The 15,535-nt window shown below is 34.9% G+C and overlaps 1 protein-coding gene and 1 long non-coding RNA gene across 2 annotated transcripts; both read left to right on the forward strand.

Annotated features, from left to right (window-relative positions):
• Positions 1 to 6,844: 6,844 nt before the first annotated feature.
• Positions 6,845 to 7,735, forward strand: LOC108833963 (uncharacterized protein At4g02000-like). Its single transcript, XM_018607343.2, has one exon. The coding sequence runs from the start codon at positions 6,845 to 6,847 to the stop codon at positions 7,733 to 7,735; it is 891 nt and encodes a 296-aa protein (XP_018462845.2).
• A 6,855-nt stretch (positions 7,736 to 14,590) lies between these two features.
• Positions 14,591 to 15,481, forward strand: LOC130498596 (uncharacterized). The gene is made up of 3 exons (XR_008937489.1): positions 14,591 to 14,924; positions 15,022 to 15,125; positions 15,248 to 15,481. It is a non-coding gene; the product is annotated as an uncharacterized LOC130498596 (long non-coding RNA).
• Positions 15,482 to 15,535: the final 54 nt, after the last annotated feature.

Below are 15,535 nucleotides of genomic sequence, written 5' to 3' on the forward strand. Positions count from 1 at the left end.
TCCTCACCTATCACTGGCCAAGCTGCTTTATAAAATTCCATTAGATAACCATCAGGCCCGGGGCTTTATTTGCAGGCATGGAAAAGAGTATCTCAGTGATTTCAGTAGCCTCCACCGATTTTGAAAGAATTACTCTGTCTTCATTAGAGCATCTGTAATCAACAAGATCACGGAGCACTTCTGGTGAAATAATTGGTGCGACCTGAGGCGAGCCATTTAAGAAGTTTTCAAAGTGTGCAGCAGCTTCCCGCTTGATATCAGACGGAGAGGTCAGTATTCTGCCGTCCGCAGTGACTATGCGCCTGATCATGTTCCTCACATTCCTACTCTGAGTGACTTTATGAAAAAAACGAGAATTCCTATCTCCCAAATCCAACCACTGCACTCTTGATTTCTGGTAATAAAACTGCTCCTCAATACCCGAGATATGATGCCAATGTTCCCAAGCATCAGAGGCTGCTTCAAAGGTTGACTCTTGTGGGTTCTGCATAGCTTCTGTTTGCTTTGCACATAAGTCCTCATAGGCCAGTTTAACACGAGCTGGTAAATCACCATAAAGATCACGGTTAAGCCCTCTCATTTCCGACTTCAGGGCTTTAAGTTTGTCCTGAAACAGTCTGAGTGCCAAGCGGGAGTGAAACAACGGCGCTGTCTCATTCCAAACCCTATCAACAACTTCTAGAAACCGAGGATGAGAAGTTGTGTGGTTAAAGAATTTAAAAGGTTTCGAGTTCCCTTGCGGCGCCTCACGAAGCTGAATATGCATACGCAAATGATCAGATACTCCACCAGATTCAAAGGTAACAAAGGAGTTGGGGAAGGCGTTGATCCAACAACTATTAATCATAACACGATCGAGCTTCTTGCTAATAGGATTTGCATCCTGACAGTTAGACCAGGTAAAGGAAGGACCGACCTGGGCTAGGTCCATCATATCACATTCACGAACCACATTTTGAAAATCTCTGATCGCACTTCTGTCTGCCGCAGACGCCATGAGACGAGAGTGTTCAGAAGAAGACAGAGCAACATTAAAATCACCCTGAATGATCCAAGCATTAGTATCACCTGCCACCGATCCAGCAATAATCTCCATTTCACGCCATAGTTCTCGCCTCTCCATCATACAGTTAGAGGCGTAGATAAAAGAACACAAAAAAGTGTCACCCGAGGCTTTGTACCTGACCCACACCGTAATCATCTGCGCGCTAGCAGAAACCGTCGGTTTTCAGTTTATTCGGTTCGATTTGGTTTATAAACCGTCGGTTTTCAGTTTATTCAGTTTTATACCATAAACATAATTATTTAGTTTGAGATCATATTATATATTATACGAATTTTAGAGTCATGTTGTCAAGAAATCATTTATTAAAAAATATTATATATTTAAATAAAATAATAAAAACAAAAAAAATGCTTCTACCATCTAATAAAATAATCAAATCTAGAATTAATATCAAAGCTCTAAATTTTGAAAATAAAAATAAAAAACAAAACAGAAGCATGAAATAAAAGCTTTTCTATTCTTCCATATTGAGTGTTCATCAAATTAATATGTCTTCGATTTAACACAATTATGTTTGTTTAAAGATAAACAAAATTGTCCATCAAATTTATAATATTTACTTCAATTTAGTTATTGTTAAAATAAAGCAAAAAATCAAAAAAAGAAAGACTAAGAAAATAAGAAGCCCCAGTTGCAGTAAATTGTTACTTAATTATAATTCAAGTGATTTACAAATTATAATTATAGTTCAACTCATATAACAAATAGATATTAACGCGTCGTTATAATTATATACATATTTACATGTTTCAATTTAATCGGTTATAAATCAAACCATATCCAAATCCTACGGTTTTTATAAAATCACATCTATTTGGTTACGATGGTATATACCAAAACAAAACCATATTATCTATTTATGTCTGGTTCGGTACTCTTCGGTTTTAGCATATTGAACAGTCTTAATTTGGATATGAGTTGGTTTTGGATTGTTTTTTATCATGTCTTAATATCATATTGTAGAATTAGATTTTTAATTCATATTTTTGGAACCTTACATGAGAATTTTATATTAAAAACAAAACATAAAATATATAGCTTGAACACATTTATGTAGAGTGTGAAAATATTTATGAGAGTGTTGAATGCTCATTCTCAAATCATTTTGAGACTGCCACATCTATACTATTAAAGTACAAGCATGTTTTGGATTTTTACTCTTTTTACCCATACCAAAGAACCTTTCCTTTGTATTCATTAAGGGTATTCTGGACATTCTACGCTAATTTCTTCTTAATTATTTTTTGATTTGTCATTAATCACCGGTTTCCTAATTTAATTTCGGCCTGCGATTATTTCTTTGTTTGATACTGCATCGATTATTTCCATGTTTGATACTGTTATTAACCACCGGTTTTCTAATTCTAAAATTATTAATTTTGACAACAATCATTATCATTTAGAACGATTTTGAAAAATATAAATATATTTTAAACAAATTTCCAACTTATGATCACCGAATTTGTCTTATCATTAGAAAAAATCACAATATTAAAAATACCGGGTTACAAACCGGTAATTCGTTCAACCGCAGGTCCGAGTCGGGTTTCAAAACACCGATCAAAACTATAAAACTGTTATATTGATTTATATTAAAATATCTAATTCAAAATTAAAAACCTAAAAATACATGTACAATATAGTTTTAACCGAATATAAACCCGGATATAAAACACATATATGAGACGGGTTATATAAATGCATATACAAGACGGATTATATAAATGTGATTATATAAAATTTTCACCAAATATAAACCCGCGCTTTGAAAGCGCGGGTCAAAATCTAGTGTCTATTATAGTGTGAACACATTTCTTGGAATGCTTCTTCTTTAATATATACTAGATGACCGGTTCACACCCTGTGCGGGCATTGTACAATTTCAAATTATGGACAAAATAGTGCTCAGGTTTGGAAGTAACGGATTTTATATCATAAGACCACCGACTTTGGGATAAAGCATCAGGCACAGGAAAAATGTTGGTACTCAATATTTTAAAATGACGAGATAGAACAAAGTAACTTCAGTATCAAGAGGTAGTTATTGTGTGTATCTATAATTGCAACGTCTCAAAATAATTTATGTGTTTAAGAAGACATTTTATTTTCCAAATGTGGAATTTATATTATCACTAATTAGAATTGTATTGTATATGTGTTGTAATTCTTTATTTTAGGTGAAAAATATTTTATGCATAAATTTTACTCATAAAATTTATGTAGACATATTAAATAGACATATTAAAAGAAAATATAATAAAATTATAAATATTATCCATAAATTATATAAAGTATGAAGTACAAAGGTGGTTTATGTCTATCCGAAAAGACTCTCTCTCTCTTCAAAAAGCTCTGACCTCTCACTAGGTTTTCAACCACCGTGATTTGTGGCCTCCGGCCGGCGGAGTGGGCTTCCACAGCCACCGCCGGTCCGGTTTCTTAGCTTCCGTTTTGCTTTGTTCTCGGCTCTCGGTTTGCTTTTTTATAGTTTGTATAAGTTTTTTTGGCTTCGGCGTCGCACCTCTGTCACGGTGGTCGTCCGATTTGATCTCTGGGAAGCGGTGGCTTATATAGCACCGTGTATCTCCGGCTCTTGCCTCTAGCGCCCTTACTATTTTCTCTGGTGTGGGGTGGCTGGCTTCGGTTCTACTTTAGAGCGCGGTCCTTGTTTGGTTTGATTCTCGTCGCTTCGATGTCTGGCCCGCTTTTGTAGATGAAACTTCTTTACGTTTCGATTGAAGCTTTCAATAAAGCGGATATGGCGGTGAAGCGGCAAGATGCGAGGGTGTTGTGATCTTCGGTCGTCAGAGATGATTTGATTGACCCGGATTAGATCTAGGAACTGTTCCGATGAATCTCTCCGGAAAGTATAGAGACGACGAAGATGGGTGTGGTAATCTTCGACTCCGGTGTGTTCCGGCGGAACGGGTGTTCGTTTCGCCGTCTCCGGCGTTGTCTGGGTGTTTGAATCACGGTGGGTGACGTTGTGACGCGTGGTTCGGTGAGGCGTGGGGTCTCAACACGTGGTGGTCCTAGTGCTGCGGTGGGACGTGTGGCAACTTGGGTCAAGGGTTTGGTTAATGGGCTAGGTTAAAAAGCCCGCTTGTTTGTCTTTAGTATCTGTCCATTTATGTTTTTTGGGCTTTATGCATATGTATATGGGTGTATCCCTCTTTGGGGTTAGTCCCTTTTTAATAAAATTTATAGATGGAAAAAAAAGGTGGTTTATGTCTAATTAAATAATGCAGATTAGGTGTTGGCCTAATGATTGAAGTATTGAAAAAGGACAAGAATTCTGCGCAAATGTTTTCAGTGAAATCTAAACAGTTACATTTACATTTGTTGTTTACACATCTTCTGTGATTTACCAAATTGGGTGTATGACGGTTTGTTCATCGCCTTTCACACTAATTGATTCATGCCCATAATCTCAAACAAGTAAGATATCTATAATATTATTTGAGAAGTCAGTTTCCTATGTGTCGCGCTCACGTTAACCTTCACGATGGCTGATTACATTGATACCTTTAATGAATTAAAAATATTACATTATTGTTTATTTAGTTTCCTTTTTAAAATTTTCCATATAACATATATATTAAAAAGGAAACATTTATAAATTTTAAAACGAAAATATACATACATGTATATATAATATGACTTCATTAAAAAGGAAATTTCACAAGATAGTAATATTCTATTTTAAAAATATTTTTAAATAACATAAAATATACTTTTGAAGAAATAAAATACTTGCTTTATATCTATTTTTTCTTAGATGAAAATATATATTTGTATATAATTTGATTTCATAAAAACAAATTTTAGAATGATAATCTTGATATTAGAAAAGGAAATATTATTTATTTAAAACACAATTTTAAAGAATACAAAATATATATTTCAAAGTAATATTAAAATAATTATATTTTAATTTGAATTTGAAATAATATATGTAACTCAATATACTCACAATATGAGTGACTCGACTAATCAACCTTTATATATAGAATAATAGATTATATTAAAATTAAAAAATACAACAACTAACCTAAATGCAAATAAGAAAATTAATAAAAATTTAAAATATTTAGAATAAAATATTATAATTGAATTCAGAGAAATAAATGTAATCCAATATATCTAAATGATAGCTAAATTGACTGTAAAAAATTGACTAGATATAATATATCTAAAATTATATGTCTAATTAAAATAATGTAATATTATTAATATAAATTATGCATAAAAATTAGAAATTAATTTAATATTAAAGTATATAGCAATCAATTATTATTGTATACTTATTTTATAAATATTTATACCCGTGCATGAGCACGTGAAAATCACCTAGTATATACATATAATCTAAGTGATGTGTGTATTCTATGTTATTTTACTACATATATAAGGTGTTTTGTTTCCCTATTTGGTTGACTACTTAATTGCTACGATTACGGATTTCAGAAGAGATGACTTTGTATCTATAGAATTTTGATGTAATGAAATAATTTTCTCCATTACCCTATTCCAAATTTCTCTTATCTTCGTTATTTGAGGATCCATTCCTAACATCTCCATAAACTTTTTACTCACTTCTTTATAACTGTAACTTGGCTTATAAGTATGATAGCTTTGATTGTTGTCAAAGCTTTAAGATAAATAGATAGAAAATCTACCTAAGATTATAATTTAAATATATACATGCACATTCTTAAATACAATTCAAAATAAACAAAATTGTTTTTATTTTAATTTTAATGTTCAGTTAAATCAAATTTATATTAAAATATTGATAAGAAAAGGAAAATTTATAATATTAATAAAAATAAATAAAATTTATATTTATCTGTTAAAAATAATTTAAAGTTTTTTTACTTCATATGGTGCAGTAAATAATTTATAATTTTAAAAACATTACATTAAACATCTATCATAATATTAAAATTAATAATAAATAAATATACAATATAAGAAATAGAAAAATACATTAAACATCTATCTGAAATTGTTTTGGTATAAATAATAAATAAATATACAATATAATAAATAAAAATATTACATTATACATTTATCATAATATTACCATTTGATATAAACAAATTAGAATAATTAAATATATAATATAAGACAAATAAATAATAAGTAAATACATAATATACGAAATGAAAAAACTAAATTAAACATCTATCTGAAAATATATTTTTTTATTTTTATTGCTTCCAAATATTTTTATAACTATACATACAATATAGGAAAATATAATAATAAGTAAATATCCAATATAAAAATAGAAGTACTACATTAATCATATATCGTAATATTATCATTTGATATAAAGCAATATATTTAGAATAAGTATATTTTCATTTGATATAAAGTAAATATACAAAATAAAAAAGTATAGAATAATTAAATATACAATATAAAGATGGAAAAACTAATTTAAACATCTATACGAACAAATGTATAGTAAAATAAATAATAATAAATATACAATATAAGAAATAAAATATAAACTAAACATCTATCATAATATTATATTAGATAAGTAAATATACAATATAAGAAAAAATAAATAATAAATATATATGGTATAAGAAATACAAAAAATACATCAAATATTTATCTGAAAAATGTATAGTAAAATAAATAATAATTAGATATACAATATAAAAAATAAAAAATTACTTTAAATATTTATCGTAATATTATCATTATAAAATTAAAATAGCTCTGCGCGTACCACAGATTAACCCTAGTTATAATAAATTACAAATGGTGAATTGCAAATTTTGTAAACGAAGGAGGAGACTTCTCAACCCTGCGAGGCAGAAGATGGTGAATCTCATCAGGAAGATGCCAAGGAAATGGCTAAAAGAAGGGAAGGTGAGGGGGATTGCGCTTTCTCAGGAGAAGTTTCAGTTCATTTTCAAAAATGAACATGACCTCGTCGATGTTTTGGACAGAGGAGTGCATACATTTGAGGAATGGGTCATTGTACTTGAACGTTGGGTTGAAAACCCTCCGGCGGATTATCTCCAATACGTTCCCATTTGGGTACAAATCCGAGACATTCCAGTAAGCTGTTACACGACAGCGGCATTAACGGCTTTGGGTGACTTGGTGGGGAAGAAAGTGCTTGTGGCATTTGACCCTACTAAACCTGTTACCCAAGACTTCATTAGGGTTTTGGTAAAATTCAATGTTGCGAACCCGCTACGCACTTCGAAGGTCATTGAAGTAAAAGGAAAAGAAGTGGTGATTCGTTACAGCTATGAAAGAGTTCAAAAGAGATGCTTCACTTGCCAGCGTCTCAACCACGAGAAGGACCTTTGTCCTTTGTCGATAAGGAAGAGACAAGATGAAGCTAAGTCACGCAGAGAAAGAGTTTCTGCTGAGTTGGAGAAACAAAAGAAAATCTTGATTCCAGGGGATGCTCTGTTTGGGGTTCTGGAGGAAGAGCAAGTGGGCATTGATCCAGCTACTGGGCGCTTGAAAATAGCCAATGAAATAATGGATAAGATGAGAAGGTTCCTGCTGGCTGATACAGGAGAATCTTATGAGGTCAAAGTGGACAAAATTAAGCGGTCTGTAAAGTGCAGAGAACGACTCATCATCTCAATGTTTGGCTCTTTGGATGGAGGAGGCTCCACGCTTCACTACTGAAATGGACAAAGGAAAGGGTCTTGTGTTTGAATACAATGACAACAGCAAAGATGTTAGAGCAAGAAGTATCCAAAGCGCTCCAAATAAACTCATGGCGGCCTCTTTTAAAGCGCACTCCAGTCTGTCTAGGCGTTCTGTTCCAGAAGCTCTACTATTGTGTGGAGCAGAAGACAGTGCAGAGACTACTGCTTCCTACTCACCTAACTCTCCAACGGTGTTCAAGGCAAGTAACTTTGCTCCTTGTTCTTCCGGGATTGTTAACAAGAGGAACAGTGCGAGGAAGAGACCTCCAAAATCTGTGAGACGTGCCAATCAGCAAGGAAACAAAAGTACACAACTGGTTCCTTTTGAAGAGAAGCGTGATGGAAAGATGGTGGTAGGAAGCAAGAAAAAGAAGTGTTCACCGGAGGAGAAGGAAGTTGCAACAACAAGCAAGGACGTATGCCTAAAGGTGGTCCCAAATGGGGGACTGCCCTCTCCCCAATGAGCATATTGAGCTGGAATTGCCAAGGCTTGGGGCGGCCCAAGGCTTGACAATTCAAAGACTGCGGGAACTGTGTCAATACCACTTCCCGGAGATTTTATTTTTAATGGAAACAAAAAAAAATGTAGGAATATTGTAGTAGACCTTCAAGCTTGGTTGGGTTATGAGCAAGTTCACACTGTTAATCCAGTTGGATACAGTGGTGGCTTGGCTATTTTGTGGAAAAAAAATGTGAAACTTTGTATTAAAAGTTCGGATAAAAACATTGTAGACTGTTTTGTGAGTCTTGGTGACTCTTCCTTTTTCTTATCTTGTGTGTATGGAGAGCCGGCTCATGATGGGAAGAGCATTGTGTGGGAACGTTTGAGCAGATTAGGAGTTCAAAGATCAGAGCCCTGGTGTATTGTTGGGGATTTTAATGAGATCCTCAATAATGACGAGAAGTGTGGAGGTCCAAAGCGGTCGCCTGCCTCCTTTAAACCCTTTGCTGATATGTTAAGTGTTTGTGGGATGGAAGAGCTTGCTAGCAAAGGAAATAGATTCACTTAGGCCGGTACTAGATGGAAAAAATACATTCAATGTTGCTTAGACAGATGTTTTGGTAACAAAGCGTGGATGTCAAGCTTCCCCAATTCTAATCAGACCTTCCTTGAGAAAAGAGGTTCTGATCATAGGCCAGTTCAGGTTTGACAGGAGGCTACTTCATCACCCATATGCTGTTTTGGAGATGAAGAAAGCTTGGGGTAACAAGGCTGATACTCGCTCAGTTTCCTTCAGAATAAAGACTTGCAGACGAGTGGCTAGTAAATGGAAACGTCAAAGACGTTTTAACGCCAAGGACAAGATCGGTTTACTGCAGGAGAAACTGGAATTCTTCCAATCTAAACTGTATCCATGTCTCTTTGTGATCAACAATTTAAAGAGAGAGCTTATGTTGGCCTACAAAGAAGAAGAAATTTATTGGAGACAAAAAAGCAGAGGAAGATGGCTGAAATTGGGTGATAGGAACTCTAAGTTTTTTCATATCTCAGTTAAAGCAAACAGAGCTAGAAGATATTTGGTGAAATTAAAAGATCGTCTTGGTCATGATCAATGGTCTGATGCTGCAAAAGCTCAGGTGGCGATAGACTACTTCTCTGATCTTTTCACTTCCTTTAACCCTCCATCGTACAAAGAAGTGTTTCAGAGCATGGCCCCAAAGGTCACTCCGCTTATGAATAGCTGTCTTATACAGAAAGTCTCAAAGGAGGAAGTTAGAGAAGCTATTTTCTCTATCAATTCAGATAGTGCACCGGGATCTGATGGCATGACATGTTTATTTTTCCAAAAGTTTTGGGATGTTGTTGGAGACTCAGTGACTGCAGAGATTCAAGAGGTCTTTGAAACCGGAATTATGCCACAAGATTGGAACTTCACATACCTGTGCTTGCTCCCGAAGATTCCTGATCCTGAGAACATGACCGACCTGAGACCAATAAGTCTCTGTTCAGTGCTCTACAAAACGGTGTCAAAAATTCTGGTTAGAAGATTGCAGCCTTTCTTAAAGGATCTGGTTTCGGTGAATCAATCAGCTTTTGTCAGTGAGAGACTGATCCAGGACGACATAATCATTGCCCACGAAGCTGTTCATGCTCTCAACACTAATCCGACGGTGACCAAAGAATATATGGCGGTCAAAACCGACATGTCAAAAGCGTATGATAGAGTTGAATGTAGCTATGTAAAGGAACTGCTTGAGGCGTTGGGCTTTCATGACACAGTCACGCAGTGGATCATGATGTGCATCACTTCAGTCTCCTTTGCTGTCTTGATGAGCGACCAACCTTTTGGTCTAATAGCTCCAACACGAGGGATCCGCCAAGGCGATCCTCTGTCTTCGTTCCTTTTCGTGCTCTGTACGGAAGGGTTGTCACACTTACTGGAGGTGGCTGAGAGAAATAACATATTGACTGGGTTAAAGTTCTCAGAAGAAGGACCATCGGTGAATCATTTATTGTTTGCGGATGATAGTTTGTTTATCGGCAAGGCGTCTCCTCAACAATGCAAGAATCTAAAAAGAATTTTAACTGTCTACGGTGAAGCAACCGGTCAGTGCATCAACTACTAAAAATCGTCTATCACATTCGGTAAGATGATTCCAGAGGAGGAAAGAGCTGAACTAAGGAATATCCTTGAGATCTTTAACGAAGGAGGGACGAGTAAGTACTTAGGTTTACCTGAGTGCTTCTCGGGTTCTAAGGTGGAACTGCTCTCCTATTTGAAAGAAAGGGCGCAGTGCAGGATTAACAGCTGGTTCCTTAGGAAATTGTCTCAAGGAAGAAAGGAAGTGCTACTAAAGACTACGGCCTCTGCTCTACCGGTCTTCGCCATGTCCTGTTTCAAATTTCCGAAGACTGTCATCAAGAAATTGTACAGTATAATGACCAACTACTAGTGGAGCTCTGAGTCTCATCATCAAAAAATACACTGGGTCTCATGGGACAAATTGTGCTTACCTAAAGCTCTTGGAGGGATTGGTTTCAGGGATTTGGAAAATTTCAATCAAGCTTTATTGGCAAATCAGGCGTGGAAACTGGTGCATCAACCAAATAGTCTTCTGGCTAGGTTTTTAAAAAGGAGGTACTACCCCAACGTAAACTTCCTTGATGCAGTAGTAGGGGCCAGACCATCCTTTGCTTGGCGCCGTGTTTTGCATGGAAGAGATCTTCTACAAAAAGGCCTCAAACGTCAGGTTGGAAACGGTGAATCTACGAGGGTTTGGATTGATAAATGGATTGATGATCCTGAAACCGGAATGAGAGCTCCTTGGATCAAAAACAATGTTTTTGATGCCAACTTGATGGTGGTTGAGCTAATAGATAAGGACTCAAGAAGATGGAAGATTGATGTTTTGAAGGAGCTCTTCGTTCCTCTGATGTTGAGTTAATATGGGTGAAGCAACCTTCAATTAATCAACCTGATTTCTTCTCTTGGAGTTTCAACAGAAGTGGCAACATGACAATCAAATCAGCCTATTCTCTCGCAATGGAGCAAAAGATCAAAGAGACACATCCAGACAGTTTGGCTTTGCCATCGCTCAATGTGATAAAGGAGAAAATTTGGAAAATTAGATCTGTTCCTAAGATCAGAATATTCTTATGGAAAGCTCTGAGTGAAGCATTGCCTGTTGCGGATTTGATCATCAAAAGAGGAATGAAAGTAGATGATAGATGTCAGTTGTGTGGAAATGAAGGTGAAGATGTTCATCATGTGTTATTTGATTGTGATCCTGCTCGTCAGGCTTGGGCTCTTTCCGGCATCCCGCATCCAGAGTTTGGATTTAGAGAAGGTAGTTTATTTTCCAACGCCAATTTCCTTCTGAACCTGAGAAAGGAAGCCATAGGAGAATTGCAAGACCTGCGGTTTTGGCCTTGGCTTCTTTGCCTCATTTGGAAAAGCAGAAATGACTTTCTCTTTAATGGGAAAGATGGGAGCGAGAGGAGATTCACATGAAAGCAAGAAAAGAATTTGAAGAATGGATTTTGGCGCAAAAAGTGGACGAGCAGGTCACTGAACTGAAGCAAGTAAGGACGATCAAAAAGCCTCGTAAATGGTTTCCTCCTAAGCAAGGTTGGTCGATGTGGCCTTTGAATGGCTCAAGGAAACTAAGCTTATGGGAGTTGCTTGGGTAGTAAGAAATCACAGAGGTGTTGTTTTGGTCCACAGCAGAAGGGCTTTCTCAGACATAACCAGCTTGGAAGAAGCGAGACTCACCACGATACTGTGGGCGATAGACAGTATGGTCAGCTTACGCTACAAGAAGATGGTGTTCGCAGGAGATTTTAAAGAAATCTTCGCGGCGGCCTTGAAACCGTCTCATTGGCCAGCATTGAGGTTCCAGTCTAATGAATTAAATATGAGATTATCTCAAGTGGAAGGGTTTCAACTCTTGAGTGTATCCAAGGAGGGAAATAGAGGAGCGACGATCATTGCTCAAAGTGTTACTCAACAGGGAAGAGTGCGTTCTTATATAGCCAGAGGTCATCCTCGTTGGTTGTTTGAGCTCTTTGTCGATAAAAGTCGGTTCCTCTGATGTTACCCCGAAGGAAGGAGGTGGTGGTTTTGGGTTGTTGATTGATGTTAGCTCCAAAGGAAGGAGGTGGTTGTTTTGTGTTGTTGATTGATGCCAATTTGTATTGGGTTGATTAACTCTCTGTTTTATTGTTGGTTTAGTTGATTGTACTCTGTTTTTATTCTATTAATGAAAGTTTAGAAGGAAAAAAAAAGAGGAGACATGAAAGGTCGGCCCTTAATTTAGGCCCATTAATATCAGGCCCACCAAAGTTTTAGGGTGTTATTGGATTGAATAATTCATTGGAAATTCTAATTAGAAGTATTCTAATGGTTTTAACTGGACTTTTAAATACGTGATGGAATCTATTGTTTTATTTTAACTAGATTCGATCTCCGCGCTACGCGCGGATAAGTGTTGAAATTGTTACTTCCTCCGTTTCATATTAAGTGTCGTTGTAGAGAAAAATTTTCGTTGTAAAATAAGTGTCGTTTTAGCATTTCAATGCAGAATTTATTAACTTTATTCTCCATTCTATTTTTCTATTGGTTGAATTGTATCAGTAATGATGTTTTTATATCGGAAAAATGCAAAATTAAATAATTTCTTAATCTGTGTGTACAAGCTTAGAATGACACTTATAATGAAACAGAGGGAGTATTTTTTTAGATCATAAGTTTAAATTTTGTATGGGATTAGAGTAATATTTTTCCCCCAAATAAAGGAAAGCAGATAGTTACTAAATGCACGTAACTAACAAAAAGAGTAAAATGGTTGTTTAAAGTAACATAAATAATGTAAAAAAACTTCAATTATCCGGAAGAATAAAGTCTATAATGTGGTCCATATTAAAACAACTTAAAATAGACAAAAATCAAGACAGTTAACTTTATTTAAGTGGGTACGAAACAATTGCTATTAGAAGTTAAAGATACATACTTGATATATCTGAATAAGAACTCTATAATATGATTTCTCAAAAATAATCACAAATTTTTACTACTTATTTTTAAAGAGATATTAAAGCTAAAAATAATTTTTAACAATCAACGTATTTTGATCAAATAATTTAAAAATATTTATAAATAGCATAACATTATATACTTGAATGAGGTAAACCTATTTATTTTATCCTTATTAAAATTATGTTTTTTTAATATTTCATTTGCTTTTTAATTTTATGTTTTTATGCTTGTGGAACTTATTATAACCATAATAAAAACATACCCAAGAAAATCTGAATTCTCATTTTAGGTTATTTAAAATATCTATATGTGTTCATGTGCTTCTAATTTTTTTTCAGTTACTCACGTATATTGATCATCGCTTTATTTTCTAACATTTTTAAAAACCAACATATAATTTGATAAATATTATGAAAATACATGCACATTTAGACGATAAATAAAAATAATTTTATTTGACGTATTTATAATCAAAAACAATTATACATCAGTTCAAATTTGAAAGAATATATATAACTTAATATACTCACAACATGAGTTACTCGACTAATCCAACTTATGTCTAAAATCATAGAATTAAATACAATAGAATAATAGTTTATTTACTATATATATCGTAGGATGACTCAAAACATATTAATAAATGAAAATAAAATATATACCAACTGTTACAATTTAGTTATTTTGTAGAATTTATATATATGCATGAGACTTCAGAATACTATCGTTATATTGATTTTCGTAATTTAGATTCAGACACTTTAGTTTATTTTTTTTTTTATTCTAAGCACAATATATCTTAAGTTATATATAATCTTACTAAAATACATTTACATTTCTAAGACAACAACCATCCTAAATGCAAATAAGAAAGTTAATCAATATTTTAATATATTTAGAAAAAATACTCTAGTTGAATTCATAGAAATAGATGCAATCTAATATACACGAATGATAACTAAACTGGCTGTAAAAACATCAAAACCGACTAACTATAACATATCTAAAATCATATTTCTAATTAAAGTAATATAATATTATTAATATAAATTATACATAGAGGTGTCAAAATGGGTAAAAACCAGTGGGTTGACCCAAACCAAACCAATCCATAATCCTAATGGGTTATTAATTTGGGTATTAATGGATAAATGGTTTTATGGGTTATTGGGTTTAGTGAGTTGATTCATATTGGTTTGGATCAAAATGGGTTTATGGTTTACCCAATCCAACCCATTTTTTGTCGTTTTTATTTTTTCTTTTTGTTACCTTCCATTCGTCGTTGCTCTCACCGCCCTCGCTCCTCTCTCTCATCCATCCACCTTCACCTGGTTTCCACTTCTCTCTCTCTCTCTCTCTCTCTCTCTCTCTCTCTCTCTCTCTTTTTCGATCTCCCATCCATCCATCCGCCCTCGCTGCTCTCTCCCATCCATCCACCTTCACCTGGTTTCCACTTCTCTCTCTCTCTCTCTCTCTCTCTCTCTCTCTCTCTCTCTCTCTCTCTCTCTCTCTCTCTCTCTCTCTCTCTCTCTCTCTCTCTCTCTCTCTATCTCTCAATCTCTCTTTCTCGATCTCCCATCCATCCATCCGCCCTCGCTGCTCTCTCCCAATCATCATCATCATCATCATCATCATCACCCTTCGCTTGTGATTCCACGCTGTCATCGTCTTCTTCTCCAATCTCCCTTGGTAAATCTCTATCTTCAAATTCTTCAATTTGATCTTATGGGTCACTGATTTGGAATCGATTTTGAAGTAAATTTTTCTGGGTTCTGATTTGGAACAGCAAGCACGTTCTGGAATCGATTTGGGTTCTGGTAACAGCAAGCCACGGACGACTTCCTTGGAGACGCGACTTCCTCGGAGACGCGAAACAGTAGCACAAAACTTGTAAGTGTTTTAATGTCAACGATAAATGCTTTTGATAAGTGTTTGTTCACTTACGGATTAAGTCTGGTGTTGTTTGTTCCTTTACATATTTTCTCTTGCTTTGTTGTTTGTTCCACTTGCAGAAACAGTGGTGTTTGTTCACTTACAGATTCTACTTGCTGCTTGAAGTGTCAACGAGATGATGAATAATGAAGAAGATCTTCTAAACAGTGGTGGTCAATCATCTACGAGTGCTGCATCACAATCTGTTCTAGTAAGTTCTAATCATTCAAAAAGAGCTAAGAGATCAACTGCTTGGGATTATTTTGTTATAGAAAAAGATGAGAATGGTCAAGAGAGAGCATATTGTAAAAAGTGTCCAAAGAACTATTTGTGATAGTGTCATTCGAGACATGATCTCTAAGATGAGA

Source organism: Raphanus sativus, chromosome 8 (assembly GCF_000801105.2).
Source record: "Raphanus sativus cultivar WK10039 chromosome 8, ASM80110v3, whole genome shotgun sequence".
Lineage (NCBI taxonomy): Eukaryota > Viridiplantae > Streptophyta > Magnoliopsida > Brassicales > Brassicaceae > Raphanus > Raphanus sativus.

Bases quoted from the DNA above. Each gene is read 5' to 3' on its own strand.
- LOC108833963 (XM_018607343.2), top strand. From the start codon at position 6,845: ATGGTGAATTGCAAATTTTGTAAACGAAGGAGGAGACTTCTCAACCCT.